The sequence below is a fragment of the Cyrtonyx montezumae genome, unplaced genomic scaffold (genome assembly GCF_038088225.1).
Source record: "Cyrtonyx montezumae isolate F1298 unplaced genomic scaffold, pur_monq_1.0 scaffold_3, whole genome shotgun sequence".
Taxonomy (NCBI): Eukaryota; Metazoa; Chordata; class Aves; order Galliformes; family Odontophoridae; genus Cyrtonyx; species Cyrtonyx montezumae.
Window position 1 is genome coordinate 117224040 of NW_027072034.1, and position 22171 is coordinate 117246210.

A 22171-nucleotide genomic window follows, 5' to 3' on the forward strand; every position below is an offset into this window, starting at 1 on the left:
TCTGAAACATAAGATTGGGCAAAGTGCTCAAGTATAACACTGGGTGAGGGCTTCTGGCAAGTTGTGACTTCTTTGCTGAAAATGAGGTTCTGAGGTAGCCAAATCCATTTATAAATTGGAAGCAGTTTTGTGGAATAGTTTCAGGCAAAACAAATGGCAAAGCATTTCATTTTGGGCACTGGCAGTACAAGCTGAGGAATCAAAGGATTATTAAAGTAGTTGAAGGTAGTGGTTGCCTTTCCCTGAATAGTCTGCTGGTTAGAGAACCCACATGGGTGGTGGAAAACCAGATTCAGTCCTCTTCTCAGTCTCCGGGGACCGAATTCATATCACACAGCCCAGAGAAATAATATAATCTTGGGGACGTGTGATAGTCTGAGAGGAGCAAGAAGAATCTCACATGCCTTGCAGGAAAGCACTCTTCCCACTTAACCCTACGGCTTTGGCTGCTGAACAAGCTCTGCGTGACTTCTACCAGGTGGGAGAGGGCTGTGCCCAAAGTTCTTGCCTGCCACAAAGTCACTCATGTGAGTGTGAGCCCGAGTTCTGTTTAAAAATAAATCGCTGTTTTGAATCAGGGAGAGGAGAAGATCACCCAAAGCTCCCACATCCAATCTGAATGACCAAGTCAAAAATGTGTTTTGCATAAGTAAAAGCACTGTTTTGGCACCTTGAATTGCTTTTTGCACCCAGGCTAGAAGCTGAACAAAATAACCTTTCACTGTATAGTAATGACAGCCCCTAGTGCTTTTGTAGGACCTTTTATACCAAAACCTCCTCACAGTAAGGTTGGTGCATATGAACTGTTTTGATCACCATTAATAGTGAATCTCTGCTGCAGGCTGCCCTTCACTGCAGCTGGCCATAGGCTACCTTGAAGACAAAAGAAGCAGCAGCTGACTTGTACCCATGGAGAGATCTCTGAGCTGCAGAATAGGGGATTACACACCATTTAATTTGCATTTTTTCCCTCCCAGCCATCACCAGCTTCTGAAACGTGATCAAATGGAGATAGCAAATATTTCAGGTGACTCATAGGAAAGTCACCTGGCTTGACCCAAAGCTATCAAACTGAGCACGTATTGAACATCCCAGGCAGAAGCAATACCTGAGAGCTCTGGAGGCAGGGCTTAAACGCAAAGGTTTCCATTTCCTGATCTCTTCTCTATGAACTTCTCCTTCATAATCCAAACTGCCTTTGGTCTTCATCCCAAAGTAAACCTCCCACTCTGCTGCTAGATTTTACTTGAAAGAGATAATAAAGGCAGGAGCAGGAACTGCTGTAGCATGCACATGTCCTTACAGCCCCAGCTCACTTCCCACAACACACTGTTAAAAATAAAAAATACCGCAGCACTCTTAACATGAACAGTTACGCCCAGAGATGTATTTGAGCTCAGCAAGTTCCAAGAACCTGAAGTTAGGTCTGCAATGAACCTGCACAAAATCACCACCTACACCAGGTGTAGGCCACAGAAGTATGTTACGTTTTTCATTCTTAACAATGATATTGGGAACCCAGTGTGAAAAGGGGCTGGGGGGGAGTCAGCTAAGATGGCTGACTATATAGCCTCATATTTACTCCCTGAACTAAAGAAGTGAAGTTAACTTCCCAAGCAAAACTGCTGAATGATGCCATCACTGCTTGGTCTCTCAGATTTCAATGCTTATTCCTCGACTAAGTCAGCTGCTGGCTAGACTTGGTTGCAAAGATCAGATGAAGGTAGGGTTTCTAAATATTTGGTCGACAGATACTGATGCCAGCTTTTAGCAGGCAGCGAGATGACAGGCTCTCAGGCAGGAGAGCCGCTGGCTCAGAAGCTCAATCAAAAGCACCATAAGTAAGAAGTGACAGGAGAAGGAGCCTGCATGAGGCTTGAAGAAGCTGCAGTGACTCTGGGCTCTTATTACCATCTGAATCCATTCCTGCTGTTTACTACAGAGATGGCAAGTACACCATAGGACGAGGAATAACCAGAGAAACACTTACAGTACTGTTTTTGCGGCTCATCCTTCCACCATCAAATGTCTCTCACCAAAATCCCACTTTCGTCACCAATTTTTGCTAAAAACCTTACTTGCATGAAACATCTTAAAGTTCCCTATCCCTATGCTTTCAATATTTGTCACCAGAGAAAATCAGAGTTCATTTATCTGGCAGACAATCAGAGCCTTTCCCGCTCTGCCATACATCACCTCTGTAGCTGGAACAGCCTTTCTACATTTCTGTAGAACATGTTCTGCTTGGTGCTCAGCCATGACCTCTCCTCCCCTGCCTGCAACCACCTCTTGACACCTCTGTTCCTGCTAACTCCTTGTAGGCTTGTGTTATACAATGGAATGCTTATGGCTTGCATAAACACAAGATTGCATCTTTAACTCATTAAGAAAAGAAAATTAAGTCATCTAATTAGAAAGATGAGGCAATCAGAAAAGGAAGCTGGTTGTTTTTTTTTTTTTGTTCTGATATGCGGCATGCTCAGAAACCCCTACCTGTTGAGTAGAAACTGTTCTTTTACCAGTAAAGTTGTATCTGACAAAGTGATTCATCTCCCTCTGCCAAGCAGAGGGAAAGATTCTTGCATGCAAAATTCTTGAGGATGTAAGCTTGTTCTTAATCTTTTTATTTGCACAAAACTGTGTCTCTAAGACACTGCTGAATTCACAGAAATGCCTGTTTACTTTCCTGTATCTTCTCTGCTGAGATCTCTGTGGCTCTTCGTTCCTATGAATCATGAAGCTTAAGAGAAAACAAACTGATAGTATGACTAACCTCTGTTTTGTGCCAGCAGCTTCTGTGGTGTTTCCAGCTCTCAACATGATTAGTGTCTAATCATATGGAGCACATTAAAAGCTGCATTCACTGAAATGATCAACATGTGAAATGCTCTATGAGGATGGGCCCAGCCTCGCAGATGAGGGCGAATGAAGGACTAACTTTCTAGTTACAGTGTTTATCAAGCTATGATGGATTTATGAGCAAAGCAGCCACAAAACTCCTAGTTGCAGGAAACAGTAGATGCCTTACTTTGCCCTGATGAGTAGATTGTAAGTCAGAGTGCCTTAACCTCTTAGCCCGAAACCTGAGCATGCCTTAAACTAAATACACTCTTCTTAAAAAGATAAGCCCTGTAGTCATCGCTGACACCAGAGCTGCTGTGTGAAAATCTCCACGCTCCTCCAGGAGCAGGAGACATACCCCCTGCTGCAGAGCGGAGGACCTCAGCTGATGGAGCTGATGACAGCTAGATAATCGCCTGGCCCCGGTGCAGCGGTGCCTGTGTAATCCAAGCTCAGGAGCCGGCTCTCACAGCCAGCCTGGCACGGCTTCCCTTGGCTCCCAAACACGGCATTGACACACGCGGAGCTGGACATTGCCTGAGAGCTCCAGGGGGAAGCGTTCCCTGAGCAAAACATTTAGGAGATGACAGCCTTGGCTGGTTGCTGGTATGGCTTTTGGATGGTGGATATGAGATGCTAATATCACCCACTGAGCTGGCTGTCTGGCTGTGATGGAGGTTGGGATTGCATTTAATCGGTCCGGATGCAAAACTAACAGCAGGTTAATCCAGATAAACTTTTAGGACAGTAGCACTACCCAAAAACAGTCTTAAGGATTCTTGTTTGAAAAGTAACCAAATGGGAAGCAGTCCTTTTCCGTTCCATAGCCGTGCACTGCAGTGACGAGCACTAGCTGTTTCAATATATCCCTCTTCCAAAAACTACAAAGCTAGCTGTTACCAATGCAATAATGTGCAGCCCAAATATTGACCAAGAAAGATTGTTTTTTCCTCTTTCTCTGGCTTTCTAAAGATGCTGAATTTTTAACTCTGTTCAAGAGCCTCAGGGAAAGCCCTTCTCTGTAAATCAAAGTTACCAAGACTGTTCTATGGAGAAGAGACAGGGAATTGCCAGCATTGTTGAAGAGCATGGAAAAATTGAACCCCCACAAGTGAGTCATCTGAATTAATACGACTGAAAGATACACTTTTTGGCAAGAACACTTAGAACCCAATTTTCCAGACAAACCTGTTACATTTTCTAAAATGTCCCTTAGTGACTCCATACATTAAATGTGGCTGCGTGCTCCCATGTGTCCCTGATTCCCCGCAGATCCCCAAAGAACAGCATAATCATGTTCCTGCGGCTCACGTGGGAGGCCGACATCTGGGCTGTGTCTTCAGTTGACCTAGGAGGCCACATTTGTCAAAGCTTGAAAACATTGTGCAGAAAATGCCTCTCTAAGCATCAACAAAGCCAACTTTCGTTGGTTCAGCTAACTAGGTGGTGGAATTCCCCAGGCTTTACATCTGCCTTTGCAAATGCTTATGCCAGCTGGTGCCAGAAACCTCTCTCCTTTAACTCTAGGGAATGAAGTGGAGGAACTACTGGCAATCTTTTCTTTCCCCTCTGCTGCTTCAGAAGCTAGTGCTTCATCCTTCCCTCCCCTGTGCCTCTCGCATCCTTGGGATCATGTTTCTTGTTTGAAGGGTGCAGTTGGATGTGTGCTTTCTAGGCCTGGCTGGATTCAGTATGCTCCAGCTCTACAGGAAACTGCCTCAATACAACTTGCTGATGCTGAAAGCATGGGACCCTGGTGTGCACACCATTTGCTTGGTTTGCTTTAATGCATTAGCTGCTTCAAATTGAGGCATGGCAGCTCTTCAGCCCAGGTTTGCATTAAGTGATAAGTTGCAGCGATCCTAAAACAGAGGATTTTGCAATCAAGTGGTAAGAAAAGCTCCAGCAACCTCTGCCAGCTACAATAATAAGGCTTTCCTGAACACAGCTTTGACTAAATCCCAGAATAACAAAGTCAGAGGAATTCTAGAAATGCTAAATCTGTAGTTATGCAATCTAAGTTGCTGCTGTTTGGGCAATCAAACCTCAGGCTTTAAACCACTAGTGGGACATCATGCTAGAGACAAAGGCACCCTTCATCCATGCTCATTTGTGTGACTCGAGGAAGGAGCATCACCGCTCACCACATCTACTGTGGGCACATTTGCTACCCTCCACTTTCTAAGTCAATGCACTATGCTGCAGAGCAAAGCCCCAGGACAGCGCAGCAGCCCCTGGCTCTCATCTGTGCTGTCTCCGTTCTCCACCCTGCCTTTGCAGAGATCCCTTCTCTGGGTTTTGCTTCCCGGATGGTGCCTGCCAGTACTTCCGGGGGAGGAAAGCCAGATTTTCCTGTGTACGAGAGAGAGATGTGCTGGCAGTTGCATTTTCCAAGAAAGAGGTGTACAGTACAGCTTCTCCTTTACAAGATTAAACAATTCTAAGAATGTACCCTTGTGTGGCTTATATCCTCTGGCTTTGTAAACTCAACCTGCGCTTTCCTGTAATGTCTTCAGTACACGTTTTCTACGCTCTCCTCCTGACATCTTAAGCCAGTCCTTCTTGCCAGCTTGTCCGGAAAACAGGCAAATGGAAATAAGCAATTGGGCTTCAAGAAACTTGCATAAGTATCTGTGTGTGAGTGCCGAGCTCTGGCGACGGAGGCTCTGAGCCCAGGAATGTACCTACTTTCTCCTTCCTGTATTTAGCTGACTAAGATTCCTAAACAGCAGCTTCACATCTTAAATTATAGGTTAGCACTGGAGTGCTCAGCCCACAGTTTGGATTCCTCGTGTAATTCAGCTGCAGCTCAAGTCAGACTTTTCCAGGAGATAGCCCTGTCTTTCCCAACACCTCCAGCTCTTCCTCCCAGGCTCATCAGTCCCAGCTGGGGGTCTGGATACCACTAACTAGATGAGATGCTCAGCACTGAGGCAAAGTACTCACTCCCTTGATTGGTGCTGCCTCATGTCCCATGCACTGCAGAGGCTGCTGAGGCTGGAGCAACTGCAAAGCTGCATGCATGAAGCAAAGCAAAGCAAAGCAGAGTAGCGCATGGGAGCCTGAGTCAGACTGTATAACTTTTCGCCATATGCACTAATAAGGAATAAATTACAATAGTGATACTAAGACATTTAAAAGCACTGCCTGTGGCAGCTGTTTGTGTGCAAGATTGCTATCTGTTGCTGATGTGCCCCACTAGCTTTGTCTTTGGAAGTAACTTTAATCCCTCTTAAACAGCTGGAAAGCTGATGGAAATTGCTGACCAGAAAAGGATGCTATAGAAGAAGCAGAATGACTGGCAGGAAGCTGAAATGCAACACTAAATTGCAGTAATGAGTAGGACTACCACGAGCACTGCTAAGCAAATACTATTCTGCTGGAGAGGCAACAGCAAAGTTTGTGGGTATGTCTGCACAATAGAATATTCTCCAGTGGCTTGATCACGTGTAATCCTGAGCAAAATTGAAGCTCTACATTTTCCGTGGTAGGGAGAGCAGCTTTTGACAAAATAGGATGTGATGGAAGGTGTCTGGAATAAACATTACAAAAAAAAAAAAAAGTTGATTGTCTCAGAGGAAAAGAGAGCAGACCCTTTCAGACAGGCAGACCTGATGAAGCACATTGCTTTTTCAGACTCATAAAATGTGGTAACTGGCCAGTTGGCTAATTCATCTGTGGAGAAGGAGCCAAACTGCTTCTTTCTCTTTCAATGAAGTTGCAGATTTGAGTCTGCTTCCCTCATTCTTTTGCCAGATTTATTTATCATGGAAATCTGAAGGAAATGATTGCAGGTTTAATCCCTCATGCGTGCTGGTAAACTGGTAGGTTTACAAGTTATTGACTGATGGAGGGAAAAAACTGTGTGTTATTTCTTTAAACTGTATGATCTTAAAAATAACTTAGGTGCTATTAAAGGAGTTATTAGTGTTACAGCGAGTGGTTCCACTCAACTGACTGGCTCCTCTTTTATCAGAACAGATGTAATAAATGTAATACCTGTTTTGGCACACATTAGTGACTGAGCATAAGAGCACCACAGATAAAATCTGACCTACAATGTACATGTGGTTATAAAATTCCAGTTCGAAAATAACAGCCCTTGATCAAAGAAGCATGGGGGCAGGGCATGCTGATTAGAAGCTGAAGCATTAATTACAGCTAAGAGTCAAGCACACACCTCTTATCTATGGTTAAATAAAAAAGTAATAAAGAAGTAAAAGATTTGTCTTAAGGCCAGTGCCTCCTGAATGACTACTGACAAAGCACAAAGGTTCATAGCACTATGCTGGGACATTTTGGTACCTCAGCAGGCATTTGTATTGCTCTACACATGACCCTTGCTTAGTAGGGAAATGGAGCAAGAATATAGAGGGCTGCCTGGAGAGAACAGGCATCACGGACAGCCACTTTTTGCACAGCCCTCAGCGAGGCCAATGAAGCCTAGCTGACCTGGTAGAGGTGCCAGACCTTAAGCAACACCGTGTTAGCTCACAAGGGATTTTATCTCCATGAGAGACTGAAAAGAATAAAACATCTCAACTTGGCTAGAAGGGAAAGACCCAGACTTGTGCCTTCTCTGTCAGAAATAACAGATGAGCAGAATTGACCTAAGTAACCCTGCTTTAAAATGGCCTGTCAGGAACAATGGAGTAAGATACAACACTTAAAGCAGCCCTTCTAAAAAGTGGCAAAACCACAACACGACAAGCCTGTGCAACTCATCAGTACAGTTTACCACAGCACATTACTGCAGGATTTGGAAGGATGCTAGAGATGATAGTTTCTCCATCAGAATGAAAATAAACATATGGTATAAAATTTCCAGACTAGCAGATGTCCCGGGCCTTCAGCTTGGAGGGTTCAATACAGGCAGGATTTTCCAAAAACTGTTCCCTAGGTTCCCCCTTGCATTTTTATCTGAAGCACCTTAAACCAGAATCTGTCAGAGCTAATATACCACATCAGATGAAATGAACGAGTGCAATGAAAACATTTGTATTTAATGTAAACCCATCTCTGGCCCTTGGTAATCAAGGCCCAATCCAAAAAAAGCCTCCTCCAGCCCCCAAAGAATAAGATTAATCCTTGGGATGGAGGAGTCTTTCACAAGATTATTTGTACAGATGTGAGCAAGTCCCATGCAAAAAAAAAAAATAAAATAAAAAATCAAGAAATACATAGAAGTTCAGCACTAATATAAATTAGCCTATTCAGGCAAAGCCAACTGAAGTAGCTGCAAGCTTGCTCATTTCCCTCTGTTACCCTCTCCTCCCAAGAATGCAGTGATACTGTTCCTCAGTATGGGAGACTGCTCTTTGTTCCCCATTCCTTCTGCTTTCAGCACTGATCAAAATAGCCCTGATGCCTGAGCAAAGACAGAACTCAGAAATCAATATTTCTCTGTAGAGTTTAGTTTACAGCTTGAGGAAACAACTGGGAGCTATGCTCATGCAATCTCATAAGAGTGCAAGGAGGAAAAGAGTGAGGAAATCTTGGGATCAGATCTTCACTCCATTTTTAGGCTCTTCAAAAAAGAGGAAAAAAACATACAAGAGGTACTTCTTAATCTGTACTTAAGGTAACGTGTCACTGTACTTCAAATATACAACTTCCTTACACATAAATGACAGCAAACAGGCAGAAAATGTCTCAAAGAAAACGTCTAAAAGTCATAGTGTCTGAAAAAATAGGTTTAATAGAGAAAACAGACTGCACTTTAAAAATATATTTATCTTTCGGATAACTACCCATTGCTTGGACATGTGTTCACATGGTCAACCCAAGCTATGCACCCATGGCTACAGCCTTGCACAGCTCGTAGCTGTGACAAGTCTGATGTTGCTGCCACCAGTAAATGCAGACTCATAGCATCCATGTTGGAGCTTTTCATCTCTCATCTTCCTTAAATCTGGCCCTTGCAGGTTCAGGCAGAGGCAAGCAGTGAACATGTTGTCACTGCACAATGCCTCATGCTCCTAACATGTCCTGAGTGAAAACTAGCCATTGACTGTTCCTGAAAGGCTTTTAGCTGCCTTCATCTTCATTACGTCCTATTAACAGCTCAGCAAGGATCCAGGTGGGGCTGAGCAAGCCCTTGTGGGCTCCTGCAGTGAAAGCAGCAAAGCACTCTAACAAGTGTTTCGTTGTTTCTCACAATTAAGCAGACAATATTGCATCATCACTGTTCTAATTATTTGAGCTTGTCAAATTGTGTTTTTCTGCCTCTCAGCCCTCAGTCCGGTCTGTAGTAAATACAGGCAAGCATGAGCAGCTTTGTGTTTTAAATAACACTTAGGCAGACAGTTCCCTCTGAATTTGAACAGAAGCCAGCTCAGTCCTGTCCAACATGGCCAGCCTGGATACGATGCTGAAAAGCAGAGTGAGCACACAAGGATAGAGTCCCATTACTCCCAAATAATCTACTGCCAGCTGCAGTTCTGGGGTTTAAAGACAGAGACGTTGATCCCATGTATCTTCAATAAGCCTTCATCCACCTTTCTTCCGTGGATGTGAACCAGATGACCATGTCTCAGCAGAGCAATGCTTATGCAAAAGTGGGAGAAAAGCGTTGCCATTGCATCATGGAATGCTCTTGACCACCTTAAAGCTGCCCACTCATTATGCAAAGTGTGGCAACAATAAGATGTTTTTGGTTCAGTTTCAACAATCAGTCAAATACTTTCTATGACCAGACTAATGCTTTTTCGCTTGCATGTATTTTGCCACATTGACTCGTAGAAAATATGGCTTAAAAACAAACAAAGAAACAGTAGCTCATATACACTAAATAGCCTGCTGACTCTTAGCCACACTGCAAAACAACTGTACATCCACAACTGGGAATACCAGTAGTGAACCATCACCCTTTGAACAGCAATGCCTCCAATGGTTAACTGATTTGAAAAGAAGGAAGACACACCCAAATTCCTTCCTGCTTTGCTGGGTCATAAGCTGTTCATGAAGCTTCTAACCAGACACAGAAGGCTGACCAGCTCTTCTCAACCAAAAAGCTTTCTTCCATCGGAGAAAGCTGTTGCAAGAAAATCTTTACTCTCTAGATGAGAAATTCTGAAATAATTTCCATCTCAAGTACATTCAGTTCTTACTCTCTGAAGACTCTTGTGCTTTTCTTTACCAGACATATAGCAAATATTCTTCTCTAGCTCATTTTTCCAATCTTAATTCCGTATGTATGACGGTCTTAAAGAAAAGCATGCTACAGATGTTGAAACACAGGTATTTGGGCTGAGCTAAAGATGAGCTAGCAGCATGCCCAAGTAGCCAAGAAGGCCAATAACACCCTGGCTTATATAAGAAATTGTAGTCAGCAGGAGCAGGGAGGCGTTGGCTCCTCTACTCACTCAGCTCTGAGGCCAGACCTTAGTTCAGTTCTCAGTGTCAACAAGAAAGACAGTGAGGAGCTGGAGCTGGCTCAGAGAAGTGGGAGAGCTAGGAAGGGTCTGGAGCACAAGGCTTATGGGGAGTGGCTGAGAGAACTGGGATTGTTCAGCCTGATGAAGATGAGGCTCAGGAGAGACTTTTTCGCTCTCTACAATGACCAGAAAAGAGCGTGTGACAAAGCAGGGGTTCTCCAAAAGAGCAGCCAGGCACTGGAACTAGCTGCCCAGGGAGGTGGCTGAGTCACAGTCTCTAGAGGTGTTCAAAAATCATTTAAACGTTTTACTCAGGGACATGGTTTAGTTGGGAAATGTTGGTTGGAGGTAGACAGCTGGACTAGAAGGTCTTTTCCAACCTTGGTGATTCAATGATTCATAGTTTAAAACTGTGTTAGCAATGGGAACAATGCAATACACATTCTGCCTGGTACCATATGTACCTGCAAGTTTAGACCATCTCTGCAATCAGAGTGCTACCTGAGCAGCTACTATCCCATGTGTTGTGTTGGCACAAATGTTTGTGTAGTCACATAATGAACCAGACCTGGACACCAAGAGGGATGATTAGAAAGGGTGAACACCATAAACCTTGTGCCTATCTCAATGACCATAGCACTGCATGAGACACGAGCAGAATGCTAAAACTATGTTTATTCTTTTCCTTCTCCCATTAGACTCCCAAAGGCACTTGTTTGGAATCAGTGAAGATTGCCATTGATACTGGTTATCGCCATATTGACGGCGCCTATGTCTATTTCAATGAGCATGAAGTGGGACAAGCCATCCGGGAGAAGATTGCTGAAGGAAAGATCAAGCGAGAAGACATCTTTTACTGTGGCAAGGTTAGAAGACAGATTAGAACTACACTCAAAATATTTACACCAAATATGGGATTTCTGTGAATGGGCTTTCTTAAAAATGCCAGTGGTCAACAACTAGTGTATTCCTAAACCTGCTTTCCCACTTTTACCATGATGACTTAGCATTTCAGCACTAGATTTGCTATAAAGCACAGTAATCACTGCACTCAGTTTAAAGCTGAGTTAGCAGTGAAAACAATGGAATATGTGTTCTGCCTGGTACTGTAGGTACCTGAAAGTTTAGACCGTTGCTACACTCAGTAGTGCTACCTGAGCTGTTTATGTCCCACGTGTTGTGCTGGCACAAGCGTTTGTATAGTCACATTCTGAGCCAGACCTGGACAATGATCTTGCAAATGAGTGACAAATGTTAGAGCAATTCCCCATGAAGGTTTGCCCTAAGATTGCACAATGAAAGGGGCGGGAGCAAACACGTGCACGCAAGTGTCTATGTACAGGAGAACAGCAAGTGCTTATGTTGGTACTACTGCCAGGGGATTACTAATCTAGCTACACCCTAGTTACTGTAACATCTGTCATTAAAGACTTCTATGTTCGTCAATCAACACAATGGGAGAGAAGAGGTCATCACACTTCCGCTTTCGAGCGACAAGTCTGGAGTAGTGCATGAATTAGTTAATGTTTTTAAATCCCAGCCGTAAGAGCAGGTTCTCTGCTAGAAGAAAGACTGACTAATGAAACATACGATAGAAGCTGACACAAATAAAATGACCAAATTGCGGGCATAAGAAAGAGCATATTGCTAAAAAAGATCAGATGACTCCCAGAAAACCTGTGGTCCCTGTCCAGTTTCTAATGGACTTTATGGCCTCAAGTTCCCCTTCCGGCAATGCTTCTTTGAATATAACAGCCTAATATTTTCCCTTTCTCCCTTCCCAAATAAGACGTAATCCACAGGAGTTACTCAACAGTCTTGGAAATAAATATACGGTTCCTAGAGTGAAAGTTTTGATGGGATAAAAGGCCTGTTTTACTACAAGCAATTTAGTTAAGCTTTATGATCTGGGAAAATAAGCTTTAGATTGGGTAGTTTGCAGACCAAGAGGATTTTCAACAACTATAAAACAACTTCCAAGTAAAGCAATTTCCAGTCTGTGAAGTATGCAATTCTTCTCCTAGCTCCCTGCTCAGCACTACCATCCTGAGAAAAACTTTAATTCCTCAGAGTTTCCACTTTTATCAGGGTAATCTCTCATTTTCTCATATGCCAATAGATTTATTTCAATACGTTAAAATACATTATTTCAACTGTTTTTTAGTTCCGTTACTGCAAATTACCAGTAACATTTAAAATAAAAATTAAAAATATATAATGAAATTATCCAGTTCTAACCTTTATGTAGAACTTCTTTCCCAACTGCTTCCCCCTTTAGGATCTTCAAAAGAGCACCTCTTGGTAAAATTTTATCATCCAAACTGTATTTATTTAGCCTTTCTACATTCAGTTTTCTGATCTAATCACCAGACACCTTTGCCCACTATTTGAGACAGCCGTGAAATTTTATCTTTTGTTTCTAGATTATGAGTTCAATTGTTCCCTAAACTTCATGCCCTACTAAAATCAAGGTTGGGGATGAAGGTTGGAACTTGCAGTACCATGGTGGTCAGTACCTGTAGTTCCAGCCTTCCCTGTGTCTGTGAGATAGGAGACACAGATTTATCTCTCTGTTGTGTCCCATTTGTGCTTGACAAAATGAGGGATTAATTTTAGATGATCATGTTGATAGTTCATTAGAGAGCCTCTGTAGTCTTTAGCAGAAGTGGAAAATATACTGCAGTAATTCAGTCCATCACAGTACAGGATTTTCACGGGTTTAATTGGACATTTTAACAGCCACTTTGAACCTCACAGGAAGAGTGGGACCAGATGGCCTTTGTCTCATGAGCTTACGCAGCTTTGTGTAGCTTATGTATTTATGCATTGTACAAACTATAGGCAAATATCAAACCAATGCATACATCAGACATTCATAGGTAACTGACAGACTTTAACTGTTGAGTCTTCTGGGAAACATAGTAATAGACCATTTTTGAAAGTAGCCACAAAAAAAAAGTTACGTTTGTTTTCAATCTCACTGAAATCAGAAACAAAAACACAAGATTCTGCACATGCAACTCCTTCATACAGGCCTTCCCTTAAACAAAGATGATGTCAGTCGAAGGTTGGTCAATCAGCAAGGGCTAATAAGAACAGCCCCACTGAGTGGCAGTGTTACTGGAACAGTGAGTTGGTGCAACCATGCTACAACTGCCAGTTGAAATCATCGGCACTTGCACTTGGCTCATGCTGCTGGCTGGCTGCTCAGGCACAGCAGCTCAGCATCCAGAAATTTTAGAGGTTTTCTATCAATTGCCAGCAGTTCTCTTGGCTTATATAGCAAGACCTTTTTTGGTCTCCTCTTTCATCCCAGGATATTTCTTTCATTAAAATAAAAGTAACATTTCCAGGAAATATGGTGTCCTGAAACACAGAAGCCAGCTGGCAGCACTGACTGCTCAAATGTCTACATGGGTTCTACTTAGGTAGATAATACAATAACTTGTACAAATCGTGAAAACAGTTGTGAAATTCTTAAGTTTCCATGGCATTTGTGTATTAAGGCAATACAAATGTTTGCTATTTCTAAAGGCTGTTTCCTTAGAACCTCTGCATTTTTTAAAAGTGATGAATATTCACTGGCAAGAACTTAGCTCAACAGCACTGAGCTACAAAGGGCACTTGGAAAAACAGCTCCTAAGCTGTCAACATACCTTCAATTACTAAATTTCTAAATCAAAGTAACAAAAACTAAACACGAAGGGTATAGAGATTCACTTCCTTACCTATGTTAAGTTCAAAAGAACATCTCATTTTACTTGTAAAAAGAAAATCAAAGATTGGCAAATGCTTAAAAAACACCAAGACCAAAGGCTTTCAGGAAATCCAGTATAACAGCTTAAAACTCTAAGAGCAGGACCTTGAGCCTTGTACTGTGCAACACCTCAGCCCATGTAGCCAACTCTTCGCCAATCATAAATTCTTCATGCCCTGCAACACACAACGGGATTAAGAACCACTGTGAATTTCCAGGTGCTGGTGCCTTCTTTGGTGTGTCAGCTTAGGGCAGCTTAGCGCTGCTCTTGGTACAGCTAAGCTTCAAGATAACATGCCCTTGCCCTTGCTGGCACAACTAAGCAGGTAGTTTACTGTCTAGGTAAATAATAATTAAAATACTTCAAAACTTAGTCAGGCTATGTCTGGACACCTATAATCCTTATCTTCTGAAAATTTCAGTTCAAATGTTTCATGTCTCAAGAATGGTCTCATTGTACAATTTCGTACCCCTGGACTTAGCCCTGGTGAGGCCACACCTTGAGTACTCTGTCCAGTTTCAGGCCCCTGACTGCAAGAAAGGCATTAAGGCCCTGGAGCCCATTCAAAGAAGGGCAACCAAGCAAGTGAGGGGTCTGGAGCACAAATCGTATGAGGAGTGGATGAAGGAGCTGGGGTTGTTCAGTCCGGAGAACAGAAGGTTCAAGGGAGACCATATTGCTCTCTATAACTACCTGAAGGGAGGTTGCAGTGAACAGGGAGTCAGCCTCTTCTCTCATGTAACTAGTGATAGGACTAGAGGGAATGGCTTCAAGATGCGCCAGGAGAGGTTCAGGCTGGACGTTAGGAAATACTACTCTGAAAGAGTGGTCAGGCACTGGAATTGGCTGCCTAGGAAGGTGGTGGAGTCACTGACCCTGGAGACATTCAAGGAATGTTTGGACGTTTTGTTGAGGAAAATGGTTTAGTGAGAACTACTGGTAATGGGGGGATGGTTGGACTGGGTGATCCTGTGGGTCTTTTCCAACCTTGGTAATTCTATGATTCGCATACTGTGACTGTCTGTGTTGGTGTCAGAATTTGTTAGACAATCACTATACCAACAAACATCAGTTTTCTCCAGCCAATGAAGGTGCCAAAAATCTTGATGCAACTCCAAATGTCAGTTTTGTGCATTGAAAAAAGCAAGAACTACAACAACAACAAAACCAGCCAACCCCTCCCCATCATCCCTGCACAATAAAGATAGAACAGCCCAAATTATTCTATACAACCAGATGTCACTTATAACTTTCTCTTGTGTGTTAATTCCACTTTTTGTAGATTTGAGCTTCAGAGAATGGCGTAAAAGAGTTCTTGGTTACTAGTTACAATGCTATGGTTCTGTTCTTGCAAGATATTTGCATCAGCAGAGTTCTGTTAGAGGTAGCACCACAAGCTTATCAGCTGAGCACAATACATAGCAACATCAGGCCACAACTCTGGTTATGATTAAAGAGGTTACAAAGGCTGTCCTTTATCTAGTCACACCTGCGTTACAGTAACTAAATAATAATACATCTTTCAGTGAGGATAATTGAGTAAGTTAAAACTTTGCTACGTCGGCATTCACTCAGGCTCCATGGCCTCAGGAGAAAACCAAAAGATCCTCTTTGTGCCAGGTGCTTGGCAATTCAATTGCCAGCTCACATGATCTGAGCTTCAGCCTTCAAGCATAAACCTGACCACAGATTTCTTGTGGGAACAAAGTTTTCCAGTGAAAGCATATGCTCGGAAAGCTCATAAAACAAAAGAAATCTGCCTAAGTTCATGGAGCAAGAGTTTGCAATAAACACAACTCTGAATAACCTGTCTCATAACAAGCAGGTATCTGGTAGCTTCACTGAGGCAGGACACAGGCAGTCCTGGGCAAGGATTCTACAAACCCTTCTGGCAGAAGATTAGATAAGGTCCCTTGTATTTTTCTTGCAGCTACATAGACCACAATGTCTTTGCTCTGTGTGTAATGGGCTCTGTCAGAAGAGCGTTCGGGGGGGGGAAATTGGCTGAAGGATGCTCATTGTCACTCAGGACACCCGTTCTTGTTTCCCCAGCTGTGGAACACCTGCCATCCACCCGAGCTGGTACGTCCCACACTGGAGAAAACCTTGAAGATCATGCAGCTGGACTATGTCGACCTCTACATTATTGAGCTGCCAATGGCTTTCAAGGTAAAAAGAAAAATTGCTCTAAAAAGTATATGTCTGGCTTAAACCAAAGTTTCCTTCTAGCTTCATCCTTATAGCATTCAGTCTGCACTGAAAATAGCACTTATGCAAGATGATGTTCTATGTACACTGCCTGCACATATTTCTCTGCATTACCCACACAGAGGGATTTACAGGTACATGAGATTCATTAGTAACAGTTGTAGCATGAGGTATCTCCTCTGGAAAGATAGGACTCCTGGTAGAGGTAGAAAACTCACTATGCTCAAGAACTACTGTAGGTGAGGTAACTACAGGTGTTATACAACGCAGTGAGGGGCTAGGGGTAAAGCGTGGGGAGGGAGATAGGGAAAGAGCTGCTAAGTTGACATCCTTTACTCTGTCTCAAAAATAGAAAAGCCTCAGTAATTTCTCCCTGCAGTCACAAAACCTTTGAATGTGAGGAGCTCAGATCAGAGTTGTATGCCTCCCTTGCAAGCAGCTCTTCTAAGTCTCCCTGAACTTTCTGGTTTCACAGACATTTGTACTTTGCTCTAAAACTCTCACTTGCAAGTACATGATATAAAGACAAATTAAATAATTTTGAAATTTGAAAATTGAGATTCAAAAAATGTTTAGTGGTTTTTTTTAACCGATTAACAGGCTATGAAATGACCTACCTAATTGTTTCTGTGGGGGTGTTAAAAGTGCTAAACTGACTACACCTTTTATATTTTTATTTTTGCAAGGAAGGTAGTTCTCCAGTTGTTAAGATTCTATTGTACCACAGACTCCGAACTGCCAGAAGCATGAGATAGGAAGCAGTTTACCAGTGGAGCAACCACCTTGGACCTGCAGTTCCCTTTTCCCATTAAGACCTCTACAGCAGTACTGGACTTAGACATTAAAACTTTATTTATCCAGTCCCATGTATGGAATCATTTTGGGTACATTTTTAAAAATTTCCCACCACGTGCAATTTCCTGTTTCCCCTTTCCTGTGTTTGCATTCTCTAGTAGTTCACTCTCCCACATAGTGAAGGTCATTGTCTCACAATATAAAGATACAGACAGCTGGCTTTAAAGTATCGTACATCTGACTCCATGAGGCTTGTATCAACAAGCTGAGCTGTTAAAAGAGTAGCAGTCCGTGGATCCATTCATGCCCCCTTTGAGTGGAGATTAAAAAAAAAGAAGTCACCTTCTGCTTAAAAAAAATGCACATTTTTCTATGCCAAATGTTTCCTTTTTTTTGCTACCTCTCTCACAAAATACACCTGTTCCAAACACGACAGTTGCCTTCAATGTGCAAGAAGTGCATAGATAAAACACACTAACAGACTCCTTCTCTGCCCTACTCTACCAATGCCTGAACTTTCCTGTCTCTTTAAATTCCTTCTAACAAAACTACTTTCTGCTTGGAATCAGGGAAGATCTTGAGCCAAAGCTCACAGTCCCATGCTGAAGTCAGAAAGGAAAATGCCTCTGCACAGCCATGCGCTGCAAGTTCTCGCAGGGACTTTCAGGTAGATAGGAATCTATTTCCTGAGTGCATCACTCAAAGTAGGAAAGCCTACTAAGGCAGTACTTGTAAGTACACCAAGAATGGCTGATATGTGAGGTGACGTTAATCACTGACCTGCTAACTTAAGCCTGCATATCCCTTTTCTTTTTGTTCTCCCCCTTATAGGGATTCCCTATTCAGGACTTCCATCCTCTCTCCCCTTTGTCTAGCAGTGGTGCTCTGCATCTCTTCCCTGGCAAGACAGATATAGAATCATAAAGGCTGGAAAAGACTTCTAAGATCATCTAGTCCAACCCTCCAGCTACCACCAATATTTCCCCACTAGACTATGTCCCTAAGTACCACAGCCACACAGTTCTAGAACACCTCCAGGGACAGCGACTCCGCCACCTCTCTAGACAGCCTGTTTTAACACATCACCACTCTTCCTGAGAAGTTTTTCCTAATATCCAACCTTTATCTCCACTGGCACAACTCAAGGCTGTTACTTCTCACTACCTGAGAGAAGTAGCCCACACCCACCTCACCACAAGCTCCTTTCAGGTCACTGTCAAGAATGATGAGGTCTCCCCCAAGCCTCTTCTTCTCCAGACTGAACAACCCCAGTTCTCTCAGCTGCTTCCCATAATGCTTGTGCTCCAGACCCCTCACAGCTCCATTGCCCTTTTCTGGACACACTCCAGCAGTCGCAGGCCTTCTCCGGGTCAACACATGCCCTCTCCTTCAGGAGCTCTTATCCCCTGGGAGGTTTTCCAGATGCCTCTAGTCAGATAGTAAGCAGGTACCCACGGACTAAACGATGTCTAGATTCCTCCCAACTAAATTATTCTATCATCTCTCAGAAAAGTTGATATTTTAGCCTTAAACTGAACAAGCTCATTTTCTTTTTGTGTTTATAAAATAATAAATCAAAACAGATTAAAGCCTTGCTACTTGACTTTTTATGACCTTCTGTTTACGCAATAGGTATTTACAAGTTGTTAGGCTGCCTTCTTGAGAAAGCACGTGTCAAAGAACATCACATAAAGGCAAAGGGACATGCAGACCTGTCACTCTACATCTGTGTTGGTGAGGAAATTACAGGAGTAGGCTTTTCCTCTCAGTGGTTACCCACGGCTGTGCTATAAATATGTAAATTGTCTGGCAGCTTTTGGAGTGCCCCCAGACTTTGAGCACTATGCTATGACAGTGCAGTGTTATCCCAACTGTTTCAGTGCACACATAACATGATAGGAAGCCACATTGTATTTGGTCTAAGTTGCGTGGCCAGTCTCCAAGACAACTGCAAGAGGGGATGAGCATTTGTACCCATGACTGCTGATGGGTAGTCCATAAGAACCCAAGGTGAGAAATGTGCCAGACTTCAGAGACTTAGCAACCACCATCCTGTTACCAGAAAAACATTGTCAGCACTTCATCCCTCCTTATCCATCTGCTGTCCATTCTGTCATTCAGGGACCTGCACGCATAAAAAAAGAGTTGGGTGGAGGAAGTACTGCCTGGAGACTACCAAGCAGAGATCTTGTGCAGATCCCTGGAAGCAGAAGCAAGGATTTATTCTCGTGGAAATCCAGAGTAGTTGGCACCACAAACTCAGTCAAAATAAGTCCATCTTCAAGCTACTTTCATCCCAGCTTTGTTGGCTTCTTAGAATACACGGGCTAGAAATAGAGAAAAACGCTGCATGTATGAACTAGTGTAATTGCTGACTACTTTATGTAACATAATATTGACTACTATAAAAAAGTAACATTGAATAGAATTTAATGAATTAAAACAGAGTAAAAACCCCTGAATTCAGAACCATCCCCAGAACTCCAAGAAATCCACCCACTATGTCTGTGTGCCCTGAGCTCATAGTCTCTGAATAGCTTGCTGAGATATCATGAGGATAAATGGTTTGTTCCAAAAATACTACAGTGTGGTTTTGTAAATAAAGTCTCTCAATTCCAAATTACAATGACAAATAGTTTTCCTTCTGGTAGAAAAATGTGTCCAATAACCACCTGCCTCTTTCTAGGCAAGTTTATTTCCAACAAGACGCAGCAACAAAGGCAATAAGTCATCTTCAGGGAATTCACTGAGGAAAGCCAGCACATTTGAAGGAGATAGGCTTGTGACTGTAACTTGATGCCAGTAATCCAAGACTGTGTTTTCCCTAGGCTCACTTTTCCCATGAAATGCCTTAAATTTGAACTCAAGAATCTACTTGTTCACAAGGAATTATCATTTCAACATCTTACATCCAGTCTTTTGAAATGTAGCAGTTTGTAGTCAGATCAAATATCAAACATCACTGAAGGACTTAAAAAAAAAAAAGTGAAGTTAAAATCAGACAAAAGAGAAGGTGATATTAATGCATTGTCCGTGATATACACTGGGGGGGAAGAAAGCTCTTATTGTGAGATATCAGCTCACAACTCATCCCTGAAGTCTTGTTTGTGGAGCACAGAGAGGAAAAGTTCCTAGTGCCCCAAGAAACACAGATAATGCACTTAAAAGATTTGCAGCATGTACAATAGCTGTGCATTTAGATTGTTACAATAGTAAATAAGTCAGTAAATCTTGGAAATGATCACTCCAGCTGGAGCTGGAATGAGTTGGTACTTTTCTTGGATGCCCAGGACACAGGATCAGAGGAAGGCTACGAAGAAAGGAGGGACAGTAAGAAGAGGAAAGGAATACAGACTGGCACTCTAATTCAGCTCTTTGGGAACATATTAGTTCCTTGTTTGCTATACTGTGAGGGTCAAAAGTTTATTGAAAAATAAGGCCACCCTGGAATTCCTAAGTATGCACTCATGTGACAGTCCAGAAGTGTATCCAAGGACTGTCTCGCAGTGGAGGATGTGGTAAAGCCCAGCATGAATGACCTGTTGAACTTCGGGTGTTTCAGAAAGCTTTTGAGTGTACTTATTTATTTTTATATGTTTGCCGGTAGAAAGACCAGGAAAAAAATTCTTTGCTATGAGGAGTGAAAGTTTTACTTTTCTCCTCTCCCACCCCCACCTCTCTAACTTTTTTTTTTTTTAATAAAAAACCTATTTTTATTTTTCAGCCTGGAGATGCAATCTACCCAAGAGATGAGAATGGAAAATTTATCTACCATGAGACAAATTTATGCGCCACTTGGGAGGTAAGCAAACAATATCCATATATGATTAAAAAATAAACAAAACAACCACAACAAAACCAAAGAGATCCTCATTCTCAGTTTTACTTGTGGTCTTCATAAGCAGACCTGAGACATACTGACAGAGGAAATGGAACAAATTCTACTAGCTTCACAGATAGATTTGACTCCTGTTTCTAGAAATGTTGTTTCTTGCCATCACTTAATTATTTTTATAACAAAACAAAATATCATTAAGATATCTGATACCTGTACTCCTTCTTTCAGAGACTGCACATTTGTTAGTTGATATACCTGCAGTTTTTTTCCCCCCACTGCCTCTCCATTTTATCAGACCCTAACAGCAGTAGAAAGTTGAAGCCCTAAAGGAATAAGAAACTGGATCTTCCTCAAAAAGGAAAACTTTTCCTTCAAGGTAAACCAGAGTTTTCCCTAAAGCTCTTCATTCAAAAAAAAAAAATAGTAATAATAATAATAATAAGTTGCCATCAGAATAAGTTATCTCCATTGTAAGTTTAATTATAGGATGAGAATGTAAGAATATTCTGCTAAAAAAGCCTGGAGAAAAGTAGCATTTCCTCAGAAGGCTGCATCCTAAAATTATTTGTGAGGTGCATTAGTTAAGATGCCACATACCTCCTTAAGCCTACTGTCACTTGGTCACATATAAAGCAGAGAGCAATAGTGGTGATTTCCTCACATTTTTGCTTTTTGAAGCCTTGAATAGTCTTAATTAATAGCCAAAGATGTTCAGCATTCCATCTGCATCAAGCTTGCAAGTCGCAAAAGCATTGCTAATTCAGCACAGTTCACACCAACGGAGTCAACATGGGTTGTTCCGTATTCCATTTCAGCTTGTTCTGTCCTGAACTCAATAAATACATCCCAGTAAAGCATCCCAGTTACATCCCAGTAAAGCTCGACTTGCGGTCTGGTAGATGAAGATAGAGAACGGATGAAATCCTGAGCAAAAGTTCCGAGTAGAAGAGAACCCACGGGCTTTTCTGGCAGTAAAGACAACCATGCAGAGCCTCATGGGGCTGAGGACTCCCACATTAGCTGTTTATTTCCCCATCTGGGGTTGATGTAATTCATTTCTCTTTTTCATTACTAGTTGCTCAAAACAACAGCTGTCCGAACACTTCAAGCTGGTAAAGGATATATAGCAGAAGGTCTCTCTATTCAGCTAAAAGGCTGAGAAAGGAATAGGTAGTGGTGACTGCTTGCAAATAATAGCATCAATCTAAATAAACCTGGCTAAACTCGATCCAGATAATTTCACTCTTTCAGCATGGTGCCAGCAAGAAAAAAAATGGCTCCAGATGACTGTATTTGCTGACTTGTCACTGAGTGATACAAAGCATATGGGGCCAACTAGAGGTCGTCAAGTACCT

General features: G+C 42.4%; 1 protein-coding gene across 1 annotated transcript in view; it reads left to right on the forward strand.

Annotated features, from left to right (window-relative positions):
• The window catches only part of AKR1D1 (aldo-keto reductase family 1 member D1), a 33597-nt gene that overhangs the window by 4153 nt on the left and 7273 nt on the right, over nucleotides 1–22171 (forward strand). Inside the window, exons 2-4 of the mRNA XM_065743187.1 lie at nucleotides 10916–11083; nucleotides 16028–16144; nucleotides 20703–20780. Coding sequence (XP_065599259.1) covers nucleotides 10916–11083; nucleotides 16028–16144; nucleotides 20703–20780 — 363 coding nt within the window. The remainder of the gene's footprint in view (nucleotides 1–10915; nucleotides 11084–16027; nucleotides 16145–20702; nucleotides 20781–22171) is intronic.